Genomic DNA, 23889 nt, shown 5'->3' with positions numbered 1-23889 from the left:
AATATTCTACTCAGTTAACAATACTGTGTTGTACAGTTGAAAGTTACTAAGATAGTAAATCTTAAAAGTTCTGATCACACATAAAGAAAGGTAACTATGTGAGGTGATGGATGTGTTAGTTAGCCTTAATTTAATTGTGGTAATCTGTAAAGAAAACTGCAGTCTTCCTCCTGTGTTTTTTTTTTCCTAACAAGCAATTAACTCAATTCTGACACTATAGTGTCAGATCCCACAGGTTAAGGGCTCAGTCCCTCAAACTGCCCCCTACTTCAGATGCGAATCACAAGTAGTAGGTCACCAGGTTACCCACAACTTCTGTTCGACTTGGATACAAATTGGGGGTTCCCATGGCCTCCACTGCCTTGGATTTGATTATTTGCTGGAACAGCTCTCAGAACTCAGGGTAATGCTTACACTTACAATTATTATATAACAAAGGATATGATAAAGAATACAGATAAACAGCCAGATGAAGAGATACATCAAGGTGGTATGGGAGAGGCCTGAGCACAAGAGCTTCTGTCCCTGTAGAGTTGGGAGTGTGTCGCCCTCCCAGTGTATGGATGTGTTCACCAACCTGAAGTCCCCTGAACACTATACTATTGGGATTTTTATGGCAGCCTCATCATGGTAAGCATGATCAATTATTAGCTTCATTCCCTCCTCTGGAGAATTGGAGGTGGTAATGAGAATTCCATGCTTCTAATCATGGCTTGGTCTTTCTGGTGACTAGCCTCCCCCCAGGAACCAACCAAGAGTCGCCTCATTAAAACAAAAGACATTGCTATCACCCAGAAAATTCCAAGGGATTTAGGAAACAGGATCAAAGACTAACTATTAGAACAGAAGATGCTCCTAGTACTCTTATCACTTAGGAAATTACAGGGTTTTAGGAGCTCTGTGCCAGGAACTAGAGGCAGAGATCAATATATATTTTTCCTATTTTTCACATAATCATTTTGCAATATTTATGTATATCAAGTTATCATGTTGTATACCTTAAACTTACCATAAGGTTATATGTCAATTATGTTTCAATAAAACCGGAAAAAATTTTTTTCAATTCTACAATCAGTTGATTTTAAGTAATGAAGCTTACCCTTGATAATGTGGGTGGGCCTCATTCAGTCAGTTGAAAGCCCTTAAGAGGAAAACAGATTTCCCTGAGGAAGAATTTCTGCCTCCAGACTGCCATAACAACTCTCGCCTGAGCGTTTCCAGCTTGCCCTGCAGATTTCGGACTTGCCAGCCTCCACAGTCACGTAAGCCAATTCTCTGAAATAAATCCCTCTCTAATATCTCTCTCTCCCTCTTTCTCTCCTTCTGAGATATATATGTATATATACATATATAATATTAATATCCTTATATTATATATAAATATATACATATATCCTCTGTTTCTTTTTCTCTAGAGAACCCTGCCAGATACACAGCCTAAAATCCAACAATAGGGAATTCCTTGGCCGTCCAGTGGTTAGGACTCCACGCTTTCACTGCATGGGGCACGATTTGATCCCTGGTCAGGGAACTAAGATCCTGAAAGCCACGTGGCCAAAAATAATAATAATAATAAATAAAATAAAATCCAACAATTAAGGAGTTAAAGTATGATATATTCTTTCATTGAATTATTTTTCAGCATTAAAAACGATGTTTTCAGAAAATATATAAATAACACGGGGAAGTTCTCATAATATTATGTTAAATTTGAAGAATAGGAGATGGGACTTCCCTGGCGGTCCAGTGGTTAAGACTCCTCACTTCCAGTGCAGGGGGCACAGGTTTGATCCCTGGTTGGGGAACCAAGATCCCACATGCACCGTGTTGCAGCCAAAAAGTTTTTAAAAAAAGAAGAAGAAGAAGAATAAATAAAGAAAGAATAGGGGAAATTTATGTCTGCAATTTTATTTCAAAAAATAAACACACCCATAGATGGAAGGAAATAAAAAAATATTTATTGCATTTATTTCTTGGTAATGATTTTTTTTTTAATCATTTTAATTTTTGGCTGCGTTGGGTCGTCGTTGCTGTGTGCAGGCTTTCTCTAGTTGTGGCGAGTGGGGGGGCTACTCTTCGTTGGGGTGCTTGGGCTTCTCATTGCTGTGGCTTCTCTTGTTGCGGAGCACGGGCTCTAGGCTCGCGGGCTCTAGAGTGCAGGCTCAGTAGTTGTGGCGCACGAACTTAGTTGCTCCGGGGCATGTGGGATCTTCCCGGATCAGGGTTCGAACCCGCGTCCTCTGCATTGGCAGGCGGACTCTTAACCACTGCACCACCAGGGAAGCCCTTGGTAATTATTTTTTAATTATTTTCTGGAAATTTGCTGTTTTTGTTATCAGAACAAAAATGTTATTATGTAATTGCCTAATGATAAGAGAATCCTTGCTCCACTTTGTAAGTCATTTTACTTTTCCTTTTTTTTTAAAAATAAATTTACTTATTTTATTTATTTATTTTTGGCTGTATTGGGTGTTCACTGCTGCACGTGGGCTTTCTCTAGTTGCAGCAAGCGGGGTCTATTCTTTGTTGCAGTGCGTGGGTTTATTGCAGTGGCTTCTCATTGCAGAGCACGGGCTCTAGGCGCGCGGGCTTCAGTAGTTGTGGCTCACAGGCTCTAGAGCACAGGCTCAGTAGTTGTGGCGCACGGGCTTAGTTGCTCCGCGGCAGGTGGGATCTTCCCGGCCCGGGGCTCGAACCCATGTCCCCTGCATTGGAAGGTGGATTCTCAACCACTGTGCTACCAGGGAAGCCCTACTTTTCTATCATTAACTGGTGCCTACGTGTTTGTTTTTATGCCAAGATTTCCTTGAATTTGAGACAACAGATATAGCTGGTAAAAGATACTTCAATAAAATTGTACATAATATTCTTTTTAAATTCTTACATTTATATTTAACTCCCAATTAGGCATTTGGGAAAAGTATAAAGGAGGTAGAATGACACTGTGAAATGTATTTTTTAATGAGACATTTTTTGCTTATCTTTTTCCAAATAAATTACTGAGTTTTTAAGTGGAAAAGTTTCATCTCTTCTTTGTCTTTCTTATCTTATTGAGATTACAAATAAAAGTGAGATTGTTTAAGGGTAAAGAGGAAGAGAAAACAAGGAACCTGGATAATTTAAACGCTATTTCAATTCCTAAATGGTTAGAAATTGTCTGTATTTACAAATTCTATCAGTGTGTGTCAAATTATACATAAAATGCAGAAACAGAATTTCTGGTCTCAAAGTAGTTGATATTCTGGCTAAAATATTTCAGGTTCTGAATAAAGAGAAAACATAAGAATACTAGGAAAATACTAAAATAAATACCAATTACAAGTTCAACTGGGCCCAGATATTTAACATGACCGAGTTGAAAAAATGGCAGAGATCCTGGGTTCCATTTCTCACTCATGGGCTATCTGCCTACGTGACTTGACTTTTTTGGCTTCAGTTTTCTATAAAAGTATGAGTTTAATGAGATGAGCTATCTTTATAATATCTTCCACCTTTAATAATCTATGCCCCAGGATCTGAAAAAATTTCCACAGGGGTGAAATAATTACCATTCACATGCCTTGGAGACTTCTAACATTTTTACATCACAAAAGAGCAGTTATTAAGCACTTACCATCTGTGGCAGTTCATGTTCCTATGTCTTCCAGGTCTCTTTTTTTACTATGTTTTATTATGGTTTGTATGAATTAAAATTCCAAGTACTTTTCCTAACAGAAATGCTTTCCTCCTGAGCCATTTGCCAGCAAGGATAGTTAATTAGCTCGAACACATTAAGGGAAATGTGTCGTAGCAACATCTGCTTTGTTTGTTCCAAGGAATCTATGCAAATAAACAAGAGGAATTACTGTTACTAAGCGTATATAACACAATTCAATTTGTCCAAAGTATTTTATAGTATTTCTTGTTATTTATTCTTCCCGGCAAGACCAAGACAAAGAGAAGGTAAGAGGTTAGCAGGTGCTGGGTCCCCCGCTCATTGATGGGCTTCCTACAGCATATTGCATTGTGATGGAATGGTTACAGGACTGCTTTGGAGGGGTTGAAGTGAAGGAGATGGGAATTGTTTAGTTTTTTATTTAAGTATATAAAATAGTATAGTTTGAAATAATCTTTTAAAAGAACTATATATGGATATATAGACACAGATACAGTTACATACAAAAAAAGAATTGGAAGATCACACATCAAGATGTAAACAGTTGTTATCTGGAGGCTGGAATTATGGGCAATTTATTTTTTTTTCCTTTCTTGCTTTCCAAGTTTATACTTTGAGCACATATTATTTTTTAATTAGGAAAAAAAGCTACCTGAAATAAGTAAATAGATTTACCCAAGATTCTGGAAGCGAGTTATTGCAGCATTACTCTCATCACAGTCTCTTCCTTATGCCTACTATTAACACCACCATGAACATACCTAGAGCATTTTGTAAAACATACATTTGACTTACTCTTCATTCAATCATTCAACATCTAGGGAATACATCAAATATGCTAGGTGCCTTCCCACGCACTACGGATGTGGAGGTGAATAAGGGTGTCCTTTGCTTGAGTAGCTCTCAAGCTAGTGGGAGAGACAGACATAGTGGGAGAGAAAACAGACCATTACAATACAGTGTGACAAATTAACCATGAAAATTTTCTGTGAGGGCACAGAAGAAGAGTATCTTAGCCAGGTTGAAAGGTGAGTGATGGTAGGAGGGGACCTGTTACGGAAAAGGTGATGCTCAACTCCAAGAAATTATTTACTAAGAATGAATGATTCTTATTAGATGTGGGAATGAGTGGACAAACCAGAGACACTTTTCTTAATCTTGGGAGGAAGTTTCAAATTGCATTCATTCATTAATTTATCCATTTATTCAACAAATATTTGTTGAGTGCTAGCATGTGCTAGGCACTAGAGATATAATGGTAGCAAAAATAACCATAGTCCCTGTTCTTGAGGAGCTTATATGCTAGCGGAGGAGACAGACATTAATCAAATAATCATACAAATAAATGTAAAATTTTAATTGTGCTAAGTGCTACAAAGGAGAAGTGTATGGTGCTATGAAACTGATAATGGGGAGGGGAAGGATTACTAGTCAAGGATGCCAGAGAACACTTTCCTGAGGAAGTAATGTTTAAACTGAGATCCAAAGAATGACTAAGTATTACAACAGCAAAGAGGCAAAAAGAGTGAACCAAATAGAGGTAAAGCTGTGCACAGGCCCTGTGGCAGGAGGGAGCATTTTGGTTAGGAAGGATTGAAAGAGGGCCAGTATGGCCGGACCTGAGGAAGGGGGAAGACTATGGTATGAGATGTGGCTGGAGTCAAGTTAGGAACCAGGTCATACAGGGTCTTATAGGCCAGATTAAGGATTTTATCTTTATCCAAAGAGCAAGAGAAAGACATTGAAGAAAGTTAACCTGGAGGTGAGAATGGGGATGACTTGTTCAAATTTGCATTAAAGAAGATAAGTATCTGCAGAATGCAGAACAGAATAACAAAAGAGGTCAGAGTGGATGCTAGTAGTTCTTCTAGGAGACCTTCACAAATGGTGGGACCAATAGGTGACAGACTTGGACTAGGGTAATGGAGAGATGTGAATTGACTCAAGATACTAATAAGGTAAAATAATTAGGACTTGGTGATGGAATAGATGTGTGAGTGTGTGAAAGAAGAGGGTACAAGAATTGGGAGAGGACTTCCCTGGTGGCACAGTGGTTAGGAATCTGCCTGCCAATGCAGAGGACACAGGTTTGAGCCCTGGTCTGGGAAGATCCCACATGCCACGGAGCAACTAAGCCCGTGCGCCACAACTACTGAGCCTGCGCTCTAGAGCCCGCGAGCCACAACTACTGAAGCCTTCGTGCCTAGAGCCCGTGCTCCTCAACAAGAGAAGCCACCGCAATGAGAAGCCTGCGCACCACAATGAAGAGTAGCCCCCACTCGCCCCAACTAGAGAAAGCCCGTGCACAGCAACAAAGACCCAAAAGAGCCAAAAATAAATAAATAAAATAAATAAATTTAAAAATAACAATAATAAAAGTTTTAAAAAAAAGAATTGGGAGAGATAAAGGTGATTCCCAGGTTTTCGTATGTCTGGAGAGTATTTTTGTTTTGTTTGTAGAGCTGAGGGCAAAGTGATGAATTCAATGTCCTCTCAGGTTCATTTCAGCCTACAGTATGGTTTTAAAATTTTTCCCCCTCCTAGCCTGATTGTCTCTTATAAAGTACAGAGGAGGAACCCAGGTGAAAGAATTTAGAATGTTTAATTTTTTTTTAATTAATTAATTTATTTTTAAAATTTATTTTATTTTTGGCTGCGTTGGGTCTTCATTACTGCGAGCGGGCTTTTGCGGTGAGTGGGCTTCTCATTGCGGGGGTGTCTCTTGTTGCGGAGCACCGGCTCTAGGTGTGCGGACTTCAGTAGTTGTGGCTCGCAGGCTCTAGAGCGCAGCCTCAGTAGTTGTGGCGCACGGGCTTAGTTGCTCCACGGCATGTGGGATCTTCCCAGACCAGGGATCGAACCCGTGTCCCTTGCATTGGCAGGCGGATTCTTAACCACTGAGCCACCAGGGAAGCCCCTAGAATGTTTATTTATTTATTTATTTATTTATTTATTGGCCGTTCTTTGCGGCATGCAGGATCTTAGTTTCCCGACTAGGGATCGAACCTGTGCCCCCTACAGTGGAAGCAGGGAGCCCTAACCACTGAACCACCAGGGAATTCCCATAGAATGTTTATTTCTTTATATTGAGGTATAATTACATAAACTGCACAAATCTTAAATGTACAGCTTGATGAAATTTTACATATGTATACACTAGTATAATCACCACCAAGGTCAAGATACAGAAATTTCCAGCACACCAGAAGCCTCCTTGGGTTCTCTTCTCAGCTAGTAACCACCAAGAATAATGACTATTCTGACTTCTATTACTGTGATATTGTGATATTAGAAATATATACATTTGATCATGACACAAGAGCTCCTAAAACTCTTTTCCCAAGTGATAATGGTTAGAGGAGCAGCTCTTATTATTCGTAATAAGTCCCTTTCAACCATACTTGAGTTTATGTTAATGGGGTGACTCAAGATGGGCCCCTAGGTAACTTTAGGATGGCGGCTCTTTGCCAGGGGAACCAACCTTGTGATTAGAGCATTGGAACTTTCAGCCCCACCCTCTCAACCACCAGGAAGGGGAGAGGGACAGGGGATTGAGTTAATCAATGGCTAATGATTTAATCAATCATGCCTATATAATGGAACCTCCATATAAACCCTAAACTATAGGGTTTGGAGAGCTTCCAAGTTGGTGGACATATCCACGTGCCACGACAGTAGCACACCCTAAACTTCATGGGGACAGAAGTTCCCATGCTCAGGACCCTTCCAGACCTCACCCTATGTACCTCTTCATCTGGCTGTTTATTTGTATCCTTTTTAAAATCCTTTATAATAAACCAGTAATAGTATTTATGTCCCTGAGTTCAGTGACCAATTATGGCAAATTATCGCACCTGAAGAGGTCATGGGAACCCCAGTTTATCTTTTTTACCATTGATTGACATTTGAACTATTTCCAGTTTAGGGCTATTATGAATAAAGTTGCTATGAATATTCTTGTAAATGCCTTTTGGTGGACATAAACACTCATTTCTGTTGGGTTTACAACAAGAAGTAGAACTGCTCCATCACAAGGTACACGTGTTTAGCTTTGGTAGGTACTGCCATAGATTTCTTCCAAATTGTTTGTACCAATTTACACACCCACTAGCAATGTATGAGTTCCAGTCATTCTACCTCCTCACCAATAGTTCATATTATCAGTCTTTTAAAAACAGTTGTAAACTTTTAAACTTTCAAATAAATCTTCATTCTATTTTATTTCCACAGAAATGGTGAGCTCTGCTGGAAGGTGCATTCGGGGATAGTTCCTGGGATGTCAAGAGGAAGTGCACCAACCTCGAGGATGAACTTACAGCCTGTGACACTGGCAGAGGAGACCAAGATCCAAGCGCAGCCCAACAAAAACCTAGAGATTCTCAAAGGAATTCCAGACTCTTGTCCAGTGAGCTCCTGGGTCATCCAGGGCATTGTGAGGCAAGACAGAATTGGAACAACAGGCTCAATAAAGGAAGCTGACCCACTACTGACCCACTCACTGCATGTATGTCTCTGAAGGGATAGGCCTCACCAAGTAAGACGGGGCTGCCTTTCCCAAGGTGGCATTAGGGGTTAGTGGCAGTGCTGACTTGGGATGGTGGAGGACACTGTCTCAATCTGGTCTTTGGTTCGGCTTGGAAAACAAATCCAAATCTCCTCGTAGGCAGAACTTCAGATGGGCCAACAGAGCTCCCTGGAGGTATGAGGCCTGACACCTGAAGGGATCAGCGGGTAACTGGGCACTACAGCCTGAGGGCCGTCAGCCCCAAGGAAAAGCTTCCTGCTTCCTCAAAGGATTTCTTTGCCCGAGGAAAGGTGGGAGCTGGCACACAAATCCGTACAGAATCTTCTGAAAATGGAGGCAAGGGTGATCCTGAAGAAGCCCCCTTGTCTGGTGACAGCCCTAATTGGACTGACAAGTTAAAGGCTCCTCTCTTTGTGGTTCAGAATTTCACCCAGTCTGCCCTGATGGAGACGTAACCTGGGCCCCAAGGAAGAGGCAGGCAGTAGCAGTCCCCTGTTCTAGTCCGCACCTTAGGACTGCATGGAAGACGTAAGAAACATAAATTACGGAGGGAGGCCTATTTCACAGAGCACAAAAGACAGTGTGGCCGGCAGGTCACGGGACTCTAAAGGGAGGCGAGGTCCCACGCAGCAGCTAAGGAAGAGGTGACTGAGGGGCTGCTGCGATTAGGGCAGCACAGAGGGTCAGGTGGGGGGAGGAGGCCAGCGGAGGGAGAAGACTGAGTGGAAAATGAAGCCTGAGAGCTCCCCAGGAGTGGGGAGAGGGTGGCCTGAGGCCCTGGGGCTGGTGTTGGGGGGACCTGGGCTGACTGTGCTGGGCAGGGCAGGTTCTCTAAAGTGTGAAAGTCTGGACATGCTGGCGTGGATTTCGAGTCGGACACCACCTTGCGGGTTGGGAAAAGGAAGTTAATGCCTCCTCTCACAGTGTTCAGCCCTTGGCGCCAGGGCTCGGTTTCATAGGTTTGGGGAAACGTGCAGTGATCAAAGGGAGATAACCAGCGGTGACTGCGGGGTAAAGGCGTGTTGGGAGGGATTCCTTCCCCGAGCGAGGGTAATCGCCCTCACTTCCGGGTGCCTGCCGATGGGCGGGTGGGGCTCCGAGGTCGGGGGCCAGAACCCAGATTCCTTTGCCCCCAGGTCGCCCACCTCCAGCGGCAGTCAGAGGGCCGTTGAAAAAGGGCTGGCGGCCGCTGAGCAACTGCCGCGAACTCTACAGCGAGCCCTAAACCCTGCCCTTCTCTCCGCGCTGCATCTCCGTGGTGACGCGCTACGAAGTGCGGCTGCGCGAGGATGACGGAGAGCGGGCTAAAGGGAGAGGGTGTTTTGGTTCCAGCGGCTCGCCGTCCTTTCCAGACTTGGTCGTCGGAAAGCTTCGGGTTCCTGTCTCCCTTTCCCCTTCCCCTTCCCTTTCCCGCCCCAGTCCTCCCTCCCTCCCTCCTTCCCTTCTGCTTGCCTCCCTTTTTTTCTACTGCCTCCCGGGGTCCGGGCCATTTTCCGGACCGGGCGCACTACGGTGCGCGGCCCCGGGGCCCAGTATATGACCTGCCGTCTTGCTCCCGCTCGCTTCCCCCGCCCCATGTGGCTGCGGGGCCGCGGCGGCGCTGCCCACTATGGCCCGGAAAGCAGTTAGCAGGAAGCGGAAAGCGCCCGCCTCGCCGGGAGCTGGGAGCGACGCTCAGGGCCCACAGGTGAGGGCTGAGAGGCCGGGCCCCGGGTGATAAGGCCGAGGCATCCAGAGGATAGGGTTAGCAAATCAGGGAACCGGAACGAGGGCCAAGGTCTTGGGGGGACGGGGGACGGGTGAAGAGCGGAGCCCTGGTCAATAGGATCCGGGCTGGGCCCGCAGGAGTTCACTGGAAAGCAGATAGGGCGCAGGGGTGAGGAGCTAAAGGGGCACGTGAAAACGAGACATATTCCGGGGAGGCCTGCAGCCGGGAACGGGGCTTGAGGAGAAAACAAACTGGGTTTCTGAGGAAGGGAAACCGAAGTCGAGGAGAATCGGGAACAAAACCTCCCATAAGATACCGGGAGAGACAGTGAAGTCTGCCTTCCTGTGGCCCGGGGAGGGGGAAATGATTGCGTCTCTCATATAGGAATGAGCCTCCCTTTGGATACCCAAGCTCTGAGCTGGGCCTTTTGGCACTTGGACCCCTAGATGAAACAGCAGTTTCCAGGTATCACTCCTGTCCTGCTCTCTGGGTCTCTTCAGACTCAGATTTCCCGTGCCTCCCACCCCGTTGGTGTTTGATTTTTGGAATTCTGTAACTGCTTGGAGCGCGGACCTGGTGACAGGAAGGCGGCCACTGATAGGGCATCCCTGAAAGACCTGGGACCCCAGTTGGGCTCCTTGGGTTGCACCGTCCATGCTCCGCGGGGAGCACAGGCTGAGAGGGAGAAGGGGGCCCATTAGAGATGCAGCCCAGGTCTGTATGTTAATCTCTCGGCCCTTCACTCCCTTCTCTATCAAGGATAGCTTTAAGGTACCTGAATCCTTCACTTATAAAAGGCCTTAGTAAACCTTTCATACTCTTTTCTGCTTTCACTCCTTTCTCTTTCAGCCCTTGTTTTCCATAGGTATCACTATGAGCAGCATCTTTTCAATGTTGGAAGAGTTAAACTGGACTTCTAGATTGACTTTACTGTTCCATTGTATTTGTGTTTCTGTTGTATGTAAATCCTGCAGGATGAGTTCTTAGTGATTTCTCTAATACAGTAGGATCCCTTATTCTGACAAAGGTAGCCAAAGCAGTGATTTCTAATTTTGCTTTCCACAGTTTGGCTGGGATCACTCACTTCACAAAAGGAAAAGACTCCCCCCAGTGAAGAGATCCTTAGTGCACTACCTGAAGAACCGAGAAGTCAGGCTACAGAATGAAACCAACTACTCTCGAGTGTTGCATGGTTATGCAGCACAGCAACTTCCCAGCCTCCTGAAGGAGAGAGAGTTTCACCTGGGGACCCTTAATAAAGTGTTTGCATCTCAGTGGCTGAATCATAGGCAAGTGGTGTGTGGCACAAAATGCAACACGGTAAGTTTCTGGGTGGATGTGAACTTTCTCCTAGTTCTGTATATATGGCTCCACATGCCCTAGAATCTCTCACTGCTGGTCTTCCCCATTAGTTCTTTGGGGGAGGAGATTGCCTTATTCTCCTTTCCATTCCCTCCTATCTGTTCATGACTTCTTCTCTTTTCTATTCCTTTTCCCACTTCCACATTTCTTTTCTGGTAAATCTTCAGAGGAGTCTATTTCTTTAGGCCTCTTGCCATATGGATATGCCACTGCTTCTTGATTTCCTCCCCCCCCGCCCCCCCCCCCCCCCGTTTTTATGTTGTCTTTTAAGTCAGAGGGCTCAGAGGAAAGAATGATGGTCTGGGCATCATTCAGGATACAGGATAGTGAAAACCTAGGTGTTGTCTGCTAGGCTAAGGGCATATGTAGAAGTATTTAAACTCGTACTTGGCTAAAGATAGGAATAAGACAAACACTCTCTTTTCAGAGGATAGAATCTAAAGATATATTTTCTATAAGAAAGGGCAGGGACGTATGTTTGGTGGTATATTTCAGGATGTATTGGGTTGGCCAAAACGTTCATTCGGGTTTTTCCATAAGATTTTATGAAAGACCCGAACAGACGTTTTGGCCAACCCAATAAATGTTTGGTCTTTGCAAAGTAGCCTTCTGAAAAGGATTCAGTAGCAAGAAAAATTGAATATGACATGAGTAGGAGAGTATTTTTACGTAGAATGACTTAGAAGATAGTTATAAGTGAATGAAGGGGAAATTTTATCAGTAAATTTAACCAGAACAATTAAAGGCATGGATAAAATGTCAATCCATGATTGGATATTGTGGATATGATTGGAACAGAAGAGCACAAATAGCGTGATGTCAGAGGAATGGCAAGTGAGAAAAGACAGGGCCTGCAGGTGGAAAGTGATCTTTTTTTTTCTTGTAATAAATTTATTTATTTATTTATTTTTGGCTGCTTTGGGTCTTTGTTGCTGTGCGCGGGCTTTCTCTAGTTGCGGCAAGTGGGGGCTACTCTTTCATTGTAGTGCGCAGGCTTCTCATTGCAGTGGCTTCTCTTGTTGCGGAGCACGGGCTATAGGCACGTGGGCTTTAGTAGTTGTGGCACACGGGCTCAGTAGTTGTGGCTCACGGGATTAGTTGCTCTGCGGCATGTGGGATCTTCCCAGACCAGAGCTTGAACCCGTGTCCCCTGCATTGGCAGGTGGATTCTTAACCACTGCACCACCAGGGAAGCCCTGGGAAGTGATTCTGATTAACATGTGAGAAAAGATCAGATGTAGTTCCAGCTGCTCTCTGTTTTCACCTCACCCTGGGTGAAAAGACAAGAAATGTCATAATGGCTGGGTGCATTTACCCTGGACAGAAACACATCTTGGATTAATTGAAAGAGAAGATGGCTCTAGATCAAGAAAGTCTTAAGTACTAGGAGAAGTATTTGTTTATAAAGGACATAGGCAAAGATTTAAACATGAGTTTTAAGGAACGATATAATACCATGGTGGTTGAGGCCAAGCTTTCATTTCCTCTTTTGTTGACGGTTGCTTGTTATAAAGAAGCCTTTCAAAACTAAATAGTGGTGGCAAGCTCCTACAAAACTTCCTTTTCCTAGTCTCTCAGGTCACTACTCTTGGTTTAAGAGAACTGTCATCGTTGTCACTTGGAGTAGAAAGAGTCTTCCATTTAGAGGAATTCATTTCACACCCCATACCCATACAAACCATCATAGTGTTTTGCCCAGCAAATGTTGCTGAATTTTGAACTGAATTTATCATCGTAGTCTCCTGCTTCTTGAATTTATTGACCCTCTTTTGAAGGTGAGAATAATGTTGAGTAATAATTTAACCTACTCTTGATATGTGCCTCTTTCTGTCTTCCTGTTTCCTCATGACTTAAAGTGTTTAAGTGGAGTCTTGCTTTCTTTTCTTTTTATAATTAGTGTTTTTCTTTGCTTAGCTTTCAGAACCAAAATTGGGAGCCAAAAACAGTGTTCTTCTCTGAACTTTGTAATATTTGGCAAATGATTCTCTTATCTGTGCCTTTGTTTTCCCATCTGTAAAATGCAAGTGCTGCGAAGGTAGTTGTATACATCTCGGGAAATATTTCAAGTTAGCAATATCTTACTTCTTCAGAAATAGTAGTGGTGATAATGAATCCAAAGCCTTTTCCAGTGCTCTTGGCACTCCCTGGGACTTCCCTCAGTTTAAAAGGAAAATTACTTAAATAGTTAGCACTATCTTTGGATAATATCTGAAGGGTTTGGGGAGGGAGGAGTTCATGTTGGATTCTCAATAGTAAATTAAGTTTTGATGTATTGAAATTTTACCATCAGTGAAATGATTTAAATGTATTCAGTAGGAAAGGTATACCACAACTATTTATATTCTAAAATAATCTTTTAATATGTATCTGCGGGTTAGAAGCACTTTTTGTCTTGGCTGCTGTTGGTATTCATGAGCGTTTAACTAAGTGTACACAGATGCTAAAAAGTTAGGCCATTTCCAAGTTAACTGACTTGGGGCTATAGTATAGAAACATTTGCTGAGGCAGTGGGTCATCCTCTGTGAAAAAAGCAGTAGAGGTTTTGTAAATTATTCTGTAGCTTGATTGGTGGGGTGGGAATTTCCCTGTGCTATGGGCTAACACTCAAACTAGGGGCAGTCCATTCAACCTCTCTGAATTCCCTGGGCCTAATAAGCACAGGAATAGGATTGCTAGCCTATGTTTTTTTGCTTTTTTTTTTTGCCACACCACACAGCTTGCAGGATCTTAGTTCCCCGACCAGGGATCGAACCCATGCCCCCTGCACTGGAAGCTCGGAGTCCTAACCACTGAACTGCCAGGGAATTCCCCAGCCTATGTTTTAATCATTAACAACATTACAACACTCATATTTTTACTAAATTATTTAAAGAAGGAGAGGTAGTATAACCTTAATTGAAGTATGGGTTTGGGAACCAGGATGGGTAGGTATATTTTCCCGGTTTAGTGTTACAAACTCAGGTTATGTACAGAGCCATACAGAAAAGCTAAATAAGAGAAGCTTGCCAGAAGAACGTTTGAAACAAAAAAACATTTGAAGAGAAAATGTTTAGTTTTGTGCTTTCAATCAGTTGACGTTTGAGAGGGGGTAAAGATAGAAGTTAGTGGTTTAGGATTCACATATGTATAAGGGATTATTAAAATTGTTCTATTACCATGGAGAGAGGGTAGAGAAGTCACTCTCGGGTTCCATAAACCTTCCCTAAAATTGCAAAAATATCATTAGATGTATATTTTCTGAGCATGATGTGGGAGGGTGGTGTAGGGGAGCAGTCCATAGATTTCATTACATTTTCGGAGGGAGTATTGTGAGCCAAAAATGGGTAAGAACCATTGATATTGACAGAGAGGTTAAGAACAGAACCTTGGAGAACACCTACATTTATGGTGCAGGAAGATCTGCTACAGGGGGAGCAGAGAGGTCAGAGGAAAACCAGGAGAGTACCAAAAACAATTCAAGAAAGTGGATATTTTGAGAGGGGTTGGTTTGGGAAGGATGGTGATAGGCAGAGTGATAATGTGTGCAGAGTCGAGGTTTTTAATTTTCGACATGAACTCTTATTTCCCATTTTTTGACTTTCAGGGACTCACTCACCTATAATAGATAAAATTGCTCCTTGCAGCTAGGGTGAACCTCCACCACAGGGAACCATGAAGCCACTCAGTAAGAGGGTGTTAGAAAGTATTTACAAGGGTGATTTGGGGAAAGGCTTAAGTAAATAGGATTTTCACAGGAAAATCTCCTGTGGAATTATTTTCAGCAAGACCCCAAAGCCTAAGTGATAGTACCAGGCTAACTCCTGTTGCCAGAGCTGCTTTAATCTTTCTCACCGACTCCCAAAGTAATGGTCAGAGGTATACTGCTGACTTCACAGGTAGGCTTGGTAGATCACAATGAAGCAGACAAGATGAGGCTTGGGCTGCAGTTTGCTGCCAGATGAGAGGAAGAAGCACTTGGAGAAGCCTAATTTTGGGGGTGGGGTGGAATAGTAGTTACCAGGGTTGAGAAAATAGCTATAATATTATAAACTTGAGTTTACATATTCAAATTCCTGAAATCATAAAAGCAGAATATGAAACTCAATTTGAGACACACGGAAACAAACAGGAAAAATGTGGGAGTTTTTTTCTGACTGGATTTTTTTTTTTTTTTTTTTTTTTTTATTTATGGCTGTGTTGGGTCTTCGTTTCTGTGCGAGGGCTTTCTCTAGTTGTGGCAATCGGGGGCCACTCTTCATCGCGGTGCGCGGGCCTCTCACTATCGCAGCCTCTCTTGTTGCGGAGCACGGGCTCCAGACGCGCAGGCTCAGTAATTGTGGCTCACGGGCCTAGTTGCTCCGCGGCATGTGGGATCTTCCCAGACCAGGGCTCGAACCCGTGTCCCCTGCATTGGCAGGCGGATTCTTAACCACTGCGCCACCAGGGAAGCCCCTGACTGGATTTTTTATTCATTCCTCCTTGTATTACTATTTTATTTTCCCAGTGGGGTTACAGCCCTTTAGAAAATGCTTTAAAATGCTTGCAGAATTCCTTGGGTTTGGCCAAGTGTACATCTCAGGTTAACAGCATTCTTTTTTTTTTTTTGTATTTCATTTTATTTTTTATACAGCAGGTTCTTATTAGTTCTCTACTTTATACATATTGGTGTATACATGTCAGTCCCAATCTCCCAACTCATCTCAGCACATCCCCCCCACCCCACCCCACCCCGCTTTCCCCCCTTGGTGTCCATACGATTGTTCTCTACATCTGTGTCTCTATTTCTGCCTTGCAAACCGGTTCACCTGTACCATTTTTCTAGGTTCCACATATATGCGTTAATATACCATATTTGTTTTTCTCTTTCTGACTTATTTCACTCTCTATGACAGTCTCTAGATCCATCCACGTCTCTACAAATGACCCAATTTCGTTCCTTCTTATGGCTGAGTAATATTCCATTGTATATATGTACCACATCTTCTTTATCCATTCGTCCATCGATGGGCATTTAGGTTGCTTCCATGAGCTGGCTCTTGTAAATAGTGCTGCAGTGAACATTGGGGTGCATGTGTCTTTTTGAATTATTATGGTTTTCTCTGGGTATATGCCCAGTAGTGGGATTGCTGGGTCATATGGTAATTCTATTTTTAGTTTTTTAAGGAACGTCCATACAGTTCTCCATAGTGGCTGTATCAATTTACATTCCCACCAACAGTGCAAGAGGGTTCCCTTTTCTCCACACCCTCTCCAGCTTTTGCTGTTTGTAGATTTTCTGATGATGTCCATTCTAACTGGTGTGAGGTGATACCTCATTGCAGTTTTGATTTGCATTTCTCTAATAATTAGTGATGTTGAGCAGCTTTTCATGTATTTGTTGGCCATCTGTATGTCTTCTTTGGAGAAATGGCTATTTAGGTCTTCTGCCCTTTTTTTTAATATAAATTTATTTTATTTATTTATTTTTATTTTTGGCTGCGTTGGGTCTTCGTTGCTGTGCTCCGGCTTTCTCTAGTTGTGGTGAGCAGGGGCTACTCTTTATTGTGGTGTGCGGGCTTCTCATTGTGGTGGCTTCTCTTGTTGTGGAGCACAGGCTCTAGGCACTCGGGCTTCAGTAGTTGTGGCTCGAGGGCTCTAGAGTGCAGGCTCAGTAGTTGCGGTGCATGGGCTTAGTTGCTCCACGGCATGTGGGATCTTCCTGGACCAGGTCTGAAACCCATGTCCCCTGTATTGGCAGGCAGGTTCTTAACCATTGTGCTACCAGGGAAGCCCTCTGTCCATTTTTTGACAGGGTTGTTTGTTTTTTTAATATTGAGCTGCATAAGCTGTTTATATATTTTAGAGATTAATCCTTTGTCAACAGCATTCTTATCTGTATGATCCTTCTATATTTTGTAGTTAGGATATTAACCTGCTAATTAGGTTTTAGTTTTTTAAATGGCATATGGTTATTCTTTGTCTAGTAAGAAATGTTCACAGTTATCCCAGAATTAGTCTTTATCTTATTTTGAGAATATTTGACTCTTTTGAGAGGAAGATTTTAGATGTGGAAGTGATAGAATTGCTATCTTGGCAAGTTCATTCTGCTGGGCACATGTGCAGAAGTGTTTGTAGATTGAAAATCATTGTGTAAATGCTTCAAAAAGTCTAAAGTACTATGTCAAGTTAATTGATGTTATAAGGCTTTAGGAAGAGGAGCAGTAGGAATAAGTTTATGCCTCTTATATGTGATGGTGCTAGAGTTGGCTGCCCTTTTCTGACTTGTCTTCATCTTGAGAAGGCCTTGCTTGGATTAACGCAGATATGGGCTCCAGGAATCCTGTTTCATGTAGTGTGTTGCAGACTTTAGTCACCCTCTGTATGTGAGGGAATTAATGGTCAAGAATGTTAGGGCATGACCCATGTACTTATCAGTTAATCTATAGCAAGAGAGACAGGAATATACAATGGACAAAGAACAGTCTCTTCAATGAAAATTGGTGCTGGGAAAACTGGACAGCTACTTGTAAAAGAATGACATTAGAACATTTTCTCATACCATATACAAAAATAAACTCAAAATGGATTAAAGTCCTAAGTTTAAGATTGGAAACCATCAAACACCTAGAAGAAAATATAGGCAGAAAACTCTGACATAAATCATAGCAGTATTTTTTGGGTATATCTCCTAAGGGAAAAGAAAAAAAGCATAATAAGCAAATGGGACCCAATTAAAAGCTTTTGCACAGCAAAGGAAAGCATCCACAAAATGAGAAGACAACATACTGAATGAGAGAAAATATTCGCAAGTGATATAAACAATAAGGGGTTAATACCCCAAATATGTAAACAGTTTATACAACTCAATATCAGAAGAACAAACAACCTGATTAAAAATTGGGTAGGGGGCTTCTCTGGTGGCGCAGTGGTTAAGAATCCGCCTGCCAATGCAGGGGACACGGGTTCGAGCCCTGGTCCGGGAAGATCCCACATGCAGCAGAGCAGCTAAGCCCATGCACCACAGCTACTGAGCCTGCACTCTAGAGCCTGCGAGCCACAACTACTGAGCCCGTGTGCCACAACTACTGAAGCCCGCGCACCTGGAGCTCGTGCTCCACAACAAGAGAAGCCACCGCAATGAGAAGCCCACGCACTGCAATGAAGAGTAGGCCCCGGTCGCCGCAACTAGAGAAAGCCCGTGCACAGCAACGAAGATCCAACGCAGCCAAAAACAAAATAAATAAAATAAATAAATAAATTTATTAAAAAAAAAAATTGGGCAGAAGGCCTGAATAGACATTTTTTCAAAGAAGACATACACATGACCAACAGGCACATGAAAAAATGCTCAGTATCCCTAGTCATCAGAGAAATGCAAATCAAAACCATAGTGAGGTATCACTTCACACCTCTTAGAATGGCTATTATCAAAAAGACCACAAACAACAAATGTTGGTGAGGATGTGGAGAAAAGAGACCCCTTGTATGCTGTTGGTGGGGATGTAAATTGGTGCAGCCACTATGGAAAACAGCATGGAGGTTCCTCAAAAAACTAAAAATAGAACTACTATATGATCCAGCAATTCCACTCCTGGGTATATATCCAAAGAAAAAGAAAGCAAAAACTCTAATTCAAAAAGATAACGTGCACCCTAATGTTCATAGCAGCATTATTTACAATTGCCAAGATATGGAAGCAACCTAAGTGTCTTAACAACAGATGAACAGATAAGATGTGAGATATACACACACACACACAGACACACACACATACATACATACACTTGCAGACAACAATGGAATACTCCTCAACCGTAAAAAATGAAATTTTGCCATTTGTGACAACATGGGTGGACCTGGAGGGTATTATGCTTAGTGTAATAAGTTAGAGAAAGACAAATACTGTATGTTATCACTTATATGTAGAATCTAAAAAATAAAACGAATGTATATACAAAACGGAAACTGACTCACAGATACAAAGAATAAACTACTGGTTTCCAGTGGGGAGAGGGAAGGGGGGAGGGGCAGGATAGAGGTAGGGGATTAAGAGATACCAACTACTATGTATAAAATAAATAAGCTACAAGGATATATTGTACAACACAGGGAATATAGCCAATATTTTATAACAACTTTAAATGGAGTATAAGCCATAAAAATTTTGAATCAGTATGTTGTACATAAATGAAATGAATATGAAATAATGAAATGAATATAATATTGTAAATTAGCTATATACTTCGATAAAAATTGAAAAATTAAAAAAAAAGGTTAGGGCCTGAACAGCTGTCCTGTGGAAGGATTCAAGAATTTTAGGGCAGCTTTTCTCAACAAGAATGTTGATGGTGTTTTGGTGGTTTCTTCCTTCTCTGGGACTTTACCTCATATTGCTGGAGATATCATGTTCTTGGCTTCTGCTCCATAGATGCCAGCAGTCCCCCTCTACCCTGCACCCTCAGTTATTGTGACAATCAGGCACATGCACGTGTACACGCAGGCACACATGCATGCATTTTCAAACATTGTGCCCTCAGTTGACAACCACCTCAGAGCTTGAGGCGGGCAGTTTTTCTCTTAAGTGATCTGAGCCCTTTATTTCAGGTATAGTCTGTTGGAAGCTTGGGACGTTGGAGAATGAACATAGGAGTAACATAGTGACTCTTGCGCTCCAGGCTTTTTTTTCTAGCTGGATCCTTGACAGACATTACAGTCAGAGAAAAAGGTCTTCTCAAGCTGACACATGGACGTTTTTTCTTTTGGAATGGGAGCAGTGCCCGGCTCTGGTTCAAGATGAATGAGAGTTTTTCCTGGTGATACCTAGGAGTATTGCTTTTTAGCTTGACCTTAAGCAGGATTCTTCATATATTTCCTGGTCTAGGAGATAAAAGGAAGACACTGACCCAAAATTGGCAACTGGGTTCAATCCAGGATTATGGTTGGACTGCAACAGTCGGCTTCTTTTTTTTTTTTAATTAATTAATTTATTTCTGGCTGCGTTGGGTCTTCGTTGCTGCGCGTGGGCTTTCTCTAGTTGTGGGAAGTGGGGGCTACTCTTCATTGCGGTGCATGGGCTTCTCATTGCGGTGGCTTCTCTTGTTGCAGAGCACGGGCTCTAGGCACACGGGCTCAGTAGCTGTGGCTCGCGGGCTCTAGAGTGCAGGCTCAGTAGTTGTGGCGCACGGGCTTAGTTGGTCCGCAGCATGTGGGATCTTCTCGGACCAGGGCTCGAACCCATGTCCCCTGCATTGGCAGGTGGATTCTTAACCACTGCACCACCAGGGAAGTCCCAACATTCAGCTTCTTAAACTGCTGATTCCACTTGAATGCCCTTATATGCCTTTGGATCCTTGGAGGCCATCAGTCCCTCTCACATGTTAGGTGGGGATGTTTTCATCAGGACAGTTTTCGAATGTGAGAAGAAATGGAGTAATATTTCTGCATTTCATTGGCTAGAATGTAGTGGGACAACTTTGTGGTTTGTGTCTGCTTTTACTAAATTTATAACCATTTATTGAGTTTCTCCCATGTATGGCAAGACACTGCTTCATGTGGGGTTGCAGTGATATAGAAGCAAATCTCAGACAGAGCTGGAAGGGACTGTGACCGCTGGCCTCCACTTTTTCTTTTAGAGTTGAAGAAACAGACCCAAAGGGAGAAAAGTTATTTGCCTGAGATTCTATAATGAGTTAAGTTTGGGTCCTAATTTTCCTTATTCCTTGTCAGAATTCTTTATGTTATGCCAAGTACTCCTCAAACTTTCACTACAATAACCCTAATGGCAGAGGACTGCCTGACCTCTGCTTAGCTTGGTTGGGATACAATACATGGCTGCGTGCAAAGTTAATAACAACATAGATGCCTCATTAGAAGCGCCAACCAGGAGTGCTCCCAGGAGGAAGTCATTCCTAGCTAGGGTATTCAGAGAGGATTTCCTAGAGGAGGAAGAGGCTTCAACGATGGGAAGGAAGCAAGGATGTCCATTCCATAGCAGAGTCAGGAATATACAAGGAATGTTGAGCGACTCTGGATAGACCCATTTGGCTGATGCTGGGCAGAAACAAGGGAGAGTGACTCAAGTCGCTGGGGATTTGGTTGACAAGACTAACTGAATCTCCTGTGGATAACTTTTTTTTTTCTTTTCCTTCTGACTCATGTCTAGCCTTTAATAATGAATAATCCTGTTGATCACCTTTCTCATCTGGAGAATTGAGTCACATGCTTCACAGCATGGCCCCTGGTGAATTTATGGCCTGTTCCTGCAGCCCTGTAGACTTGGAGGATGCGGATACCTGGGTAGCTGAGAGCAGAGGTTTGCTGGGAGGTGCCTGGCAGGCTAACTACCTGCTGAAAGTTAGTAATGAGTTAGTCTGGTTACTTGATTTGGTTCCTGTTTTCCTTGGACTCTTCCTTTAGTCGTCTTTTGCCAGTCCACCTTCTTCTCAATTGATGTATATTTGATTTCTGATTGCTTAGGCCTTTGTTTCCTAAGCATGACTCAGGAACTGTCTGCATCACAATCACTTGAGGTATGTGTTTAAAATGCAAGTTTCCTGGTCCCCACTCCAGTACTGATTTAGGATTTTTCCTTCCGTGAAACCTAGGAATTGGAATTTTAAACAAGCTCTCAGGCAATTTTTAGATGAACCACTGGCTTAGACTTTATGCTGTATAGCAATAATTTTTTTGTCGCCTTATTAAATCTAGACCATTCATTTGAATCCTCCTTGTATTTTCTAAACCACACTCAGGGCATAGGTGGGACATCATTTTTAATGGATCTGGAAGAATTTCCTTGTAGGCATCTTGGTTAATATCTGTTCAGCAACCAATAGTATGTAATCAAATCTTATTTCTGCACGTTGAGGAAGCCCTTGACAAATAATTATTTTCCTTATATGCCAGTTCTGGTCTCAACAGACAAAGCAAGAAATTTGCCCATTCTTTTTTTTGTGTGTGTGGCTGTGTTGGGTTTTCATTGCTGCGCGTGGGCTTTCTCTAGTAGCAGCGAGCGGGGGCTACTCTTCATTGCGGTGTGCGGGCTTCTCATTGTGGTGGCTTCCCTTGTTGTGGAGCACAGGCTCTAGGCGCTCAGGCTTCAGTAGTTGTGACATGCGGGCTTCAGTAGTGTGGCTTGCGGGCTCTAGAACGCAGACTCAGTAGTTGTGGTGCACGGGCTTAGTTGCTCCACAGCATGTGGGATCTTCCCAGCCCAGGGCTCGAACCCCTGTCCCCTGTATTGGCAGGCAGATTCTTAACCACTGCGCCACCAGGGAAGCCCCTGCCCATTCTTTTTTTAGGTCAGAACTTAGCTTAAGTCATTACTTTCCAATTTTTTGGTCTCTTTACTAGAAAAGTTATAGTAAACTTAAGTCAGAAATATCAACAAGCTTAAGTCATTTTGTATTGTGTATTTGGATTCAGAGATTCATGGGTTGAATCTGGGCTCCATTTCTTACTAGCTTTGTACCGTTGGACAAGCCAGGTAATTTCTCCTTAGCCTTTCTTTCACCTTTAAAATAAATGGAGTGGGGACTTCCCTGGTGGTCCAGTGGTTAAGACTCCACACTCCCAATGCAGGGGGCCCGGGTTTGATCCCTCGTCAGGGAGCTAGATCCCACATGAATGCCGCAACTAAGAGTCCGCATGCCACAATGAAGATCCTACATGTGGCAACGAAGATCCCACGTGCCTCAACTAAGACCCAGTGCAGCCAAATAAGTAAATAAATACATATTAAAAAAAAAATAATAATAATGGAGTGAGTAGTATCTGCCTAGCTCAGTCATGAAGAAGATTAAATTAGATGTTGGTTAGCTCGGTGCCTAGAACATGTACCTAGTAAATTGTTGATGTAATTAATGGCGGTAGAGGAGGAAGTGGTAACAGTAGTTTGATGGTTCTAGCCTTTAGGTGTATTTCTGGTCAAATTCAGATACATAAGATAAGAAGTGACCATTTTTCTACCCTGTAAATTGGTTATTTTCTGTATGTCAGTCACATCCCAAGGAGCTTAAACATTTAAAAATAATTCATTTAGATATAATTTATATAAGAAAAAATACAATTAGGAAATTATAGTTAATTTCATCATAAAAGGGATATAAATAAAAGCAAAATATTTTTCTGTATACAAATTAAAGTGTTAACCAGTTCTGATAAGGATGTGGTGGAACAGGTCATATATTTATTGCCGCTAAAACCCTTTTTTGAAAGTAATTTGGCATTATGTTTCAAAGACCTGGGGTGTATTGTTTGTTGAATGAAGAGCCTAATAAGTATTATACCCTTTGACCTAATATTTTCATACTTTGGAAATTATCCAGAGGAAGAGAGAAGTCTTTTTTAACAAAATAATTATTGGAAGCTATTTTATCAAAATGTTAACAATAGAATACTTAAGTAATTTATGGTAAATCAAATCTGCATGATATTATGGAGGTATTGACATAATTGTGAAGACTGTAATAACATGCAGAGCTTTTGATATGTTAAATGTAATGAGATACAGAATTCTCTCTCTGCTGATTATAGCTATGCACCATTATACATGCATGTGATTAAGGACTGAACAGGAACTTGACAAATGAAAAACAGACTTGAAAAGAGGGATAGGATTTTTTTTTTTTTTGGCTGCGTCGTGTCTTAGTTGCGGCACACAAGATCTTTCGTTGTGGTGTG

At 42.4% G+C, this 23889-nt stretch overlaps 1 protein-coding gene across 1 annotated transcript in view; it reads left to right on the top strand.

Moving 5' to 3' along the window:
- Nucleotides 1–9476: 9476 nt before the first annotated feature.
- The window catches only part of DCAF12 (DDB1 and CUL4 associated factor 12), a 40560-nt gene continuing 26147 nt past the window's right edge, over nt 9477–23889 (top strand). The window contains exons 1-2 of the mRNA XM_061200507.1: nt 9477–9867; nt 10954–11208. Of these exons, the coding sequence (XP_061056490.1) occupies nt 9790–9867; nt 10954–11208 (333 nt within the window). The 5' untranslated portion in view covers nt 9477–9789. The remainder of the gene's footprint in view (nt 9868–10953; nt 11209–23889) is intronic.

This window comes from Eubalaena glacialis, chromosome 9 (genome assembly GCF_028564815.1).
Source record: "Eubalaena glacialis isolate mEubGla1 chromosome 9, mEubGla1.1.hap2.+ XY, whole genome shotgun sequence".
NCBI classification, from domain to species: domain Eukaryota; kingdom Metazoa; phylum Chordata; class Mammalia; order Artiodactyla; family Balaenidae; genus Eubalaena; species Eubalaena glacialis.
Note: the sequence above shows the minus strand (reverse complement) of the source record. Positions and strands in the feature narration are given on the sequence as shown.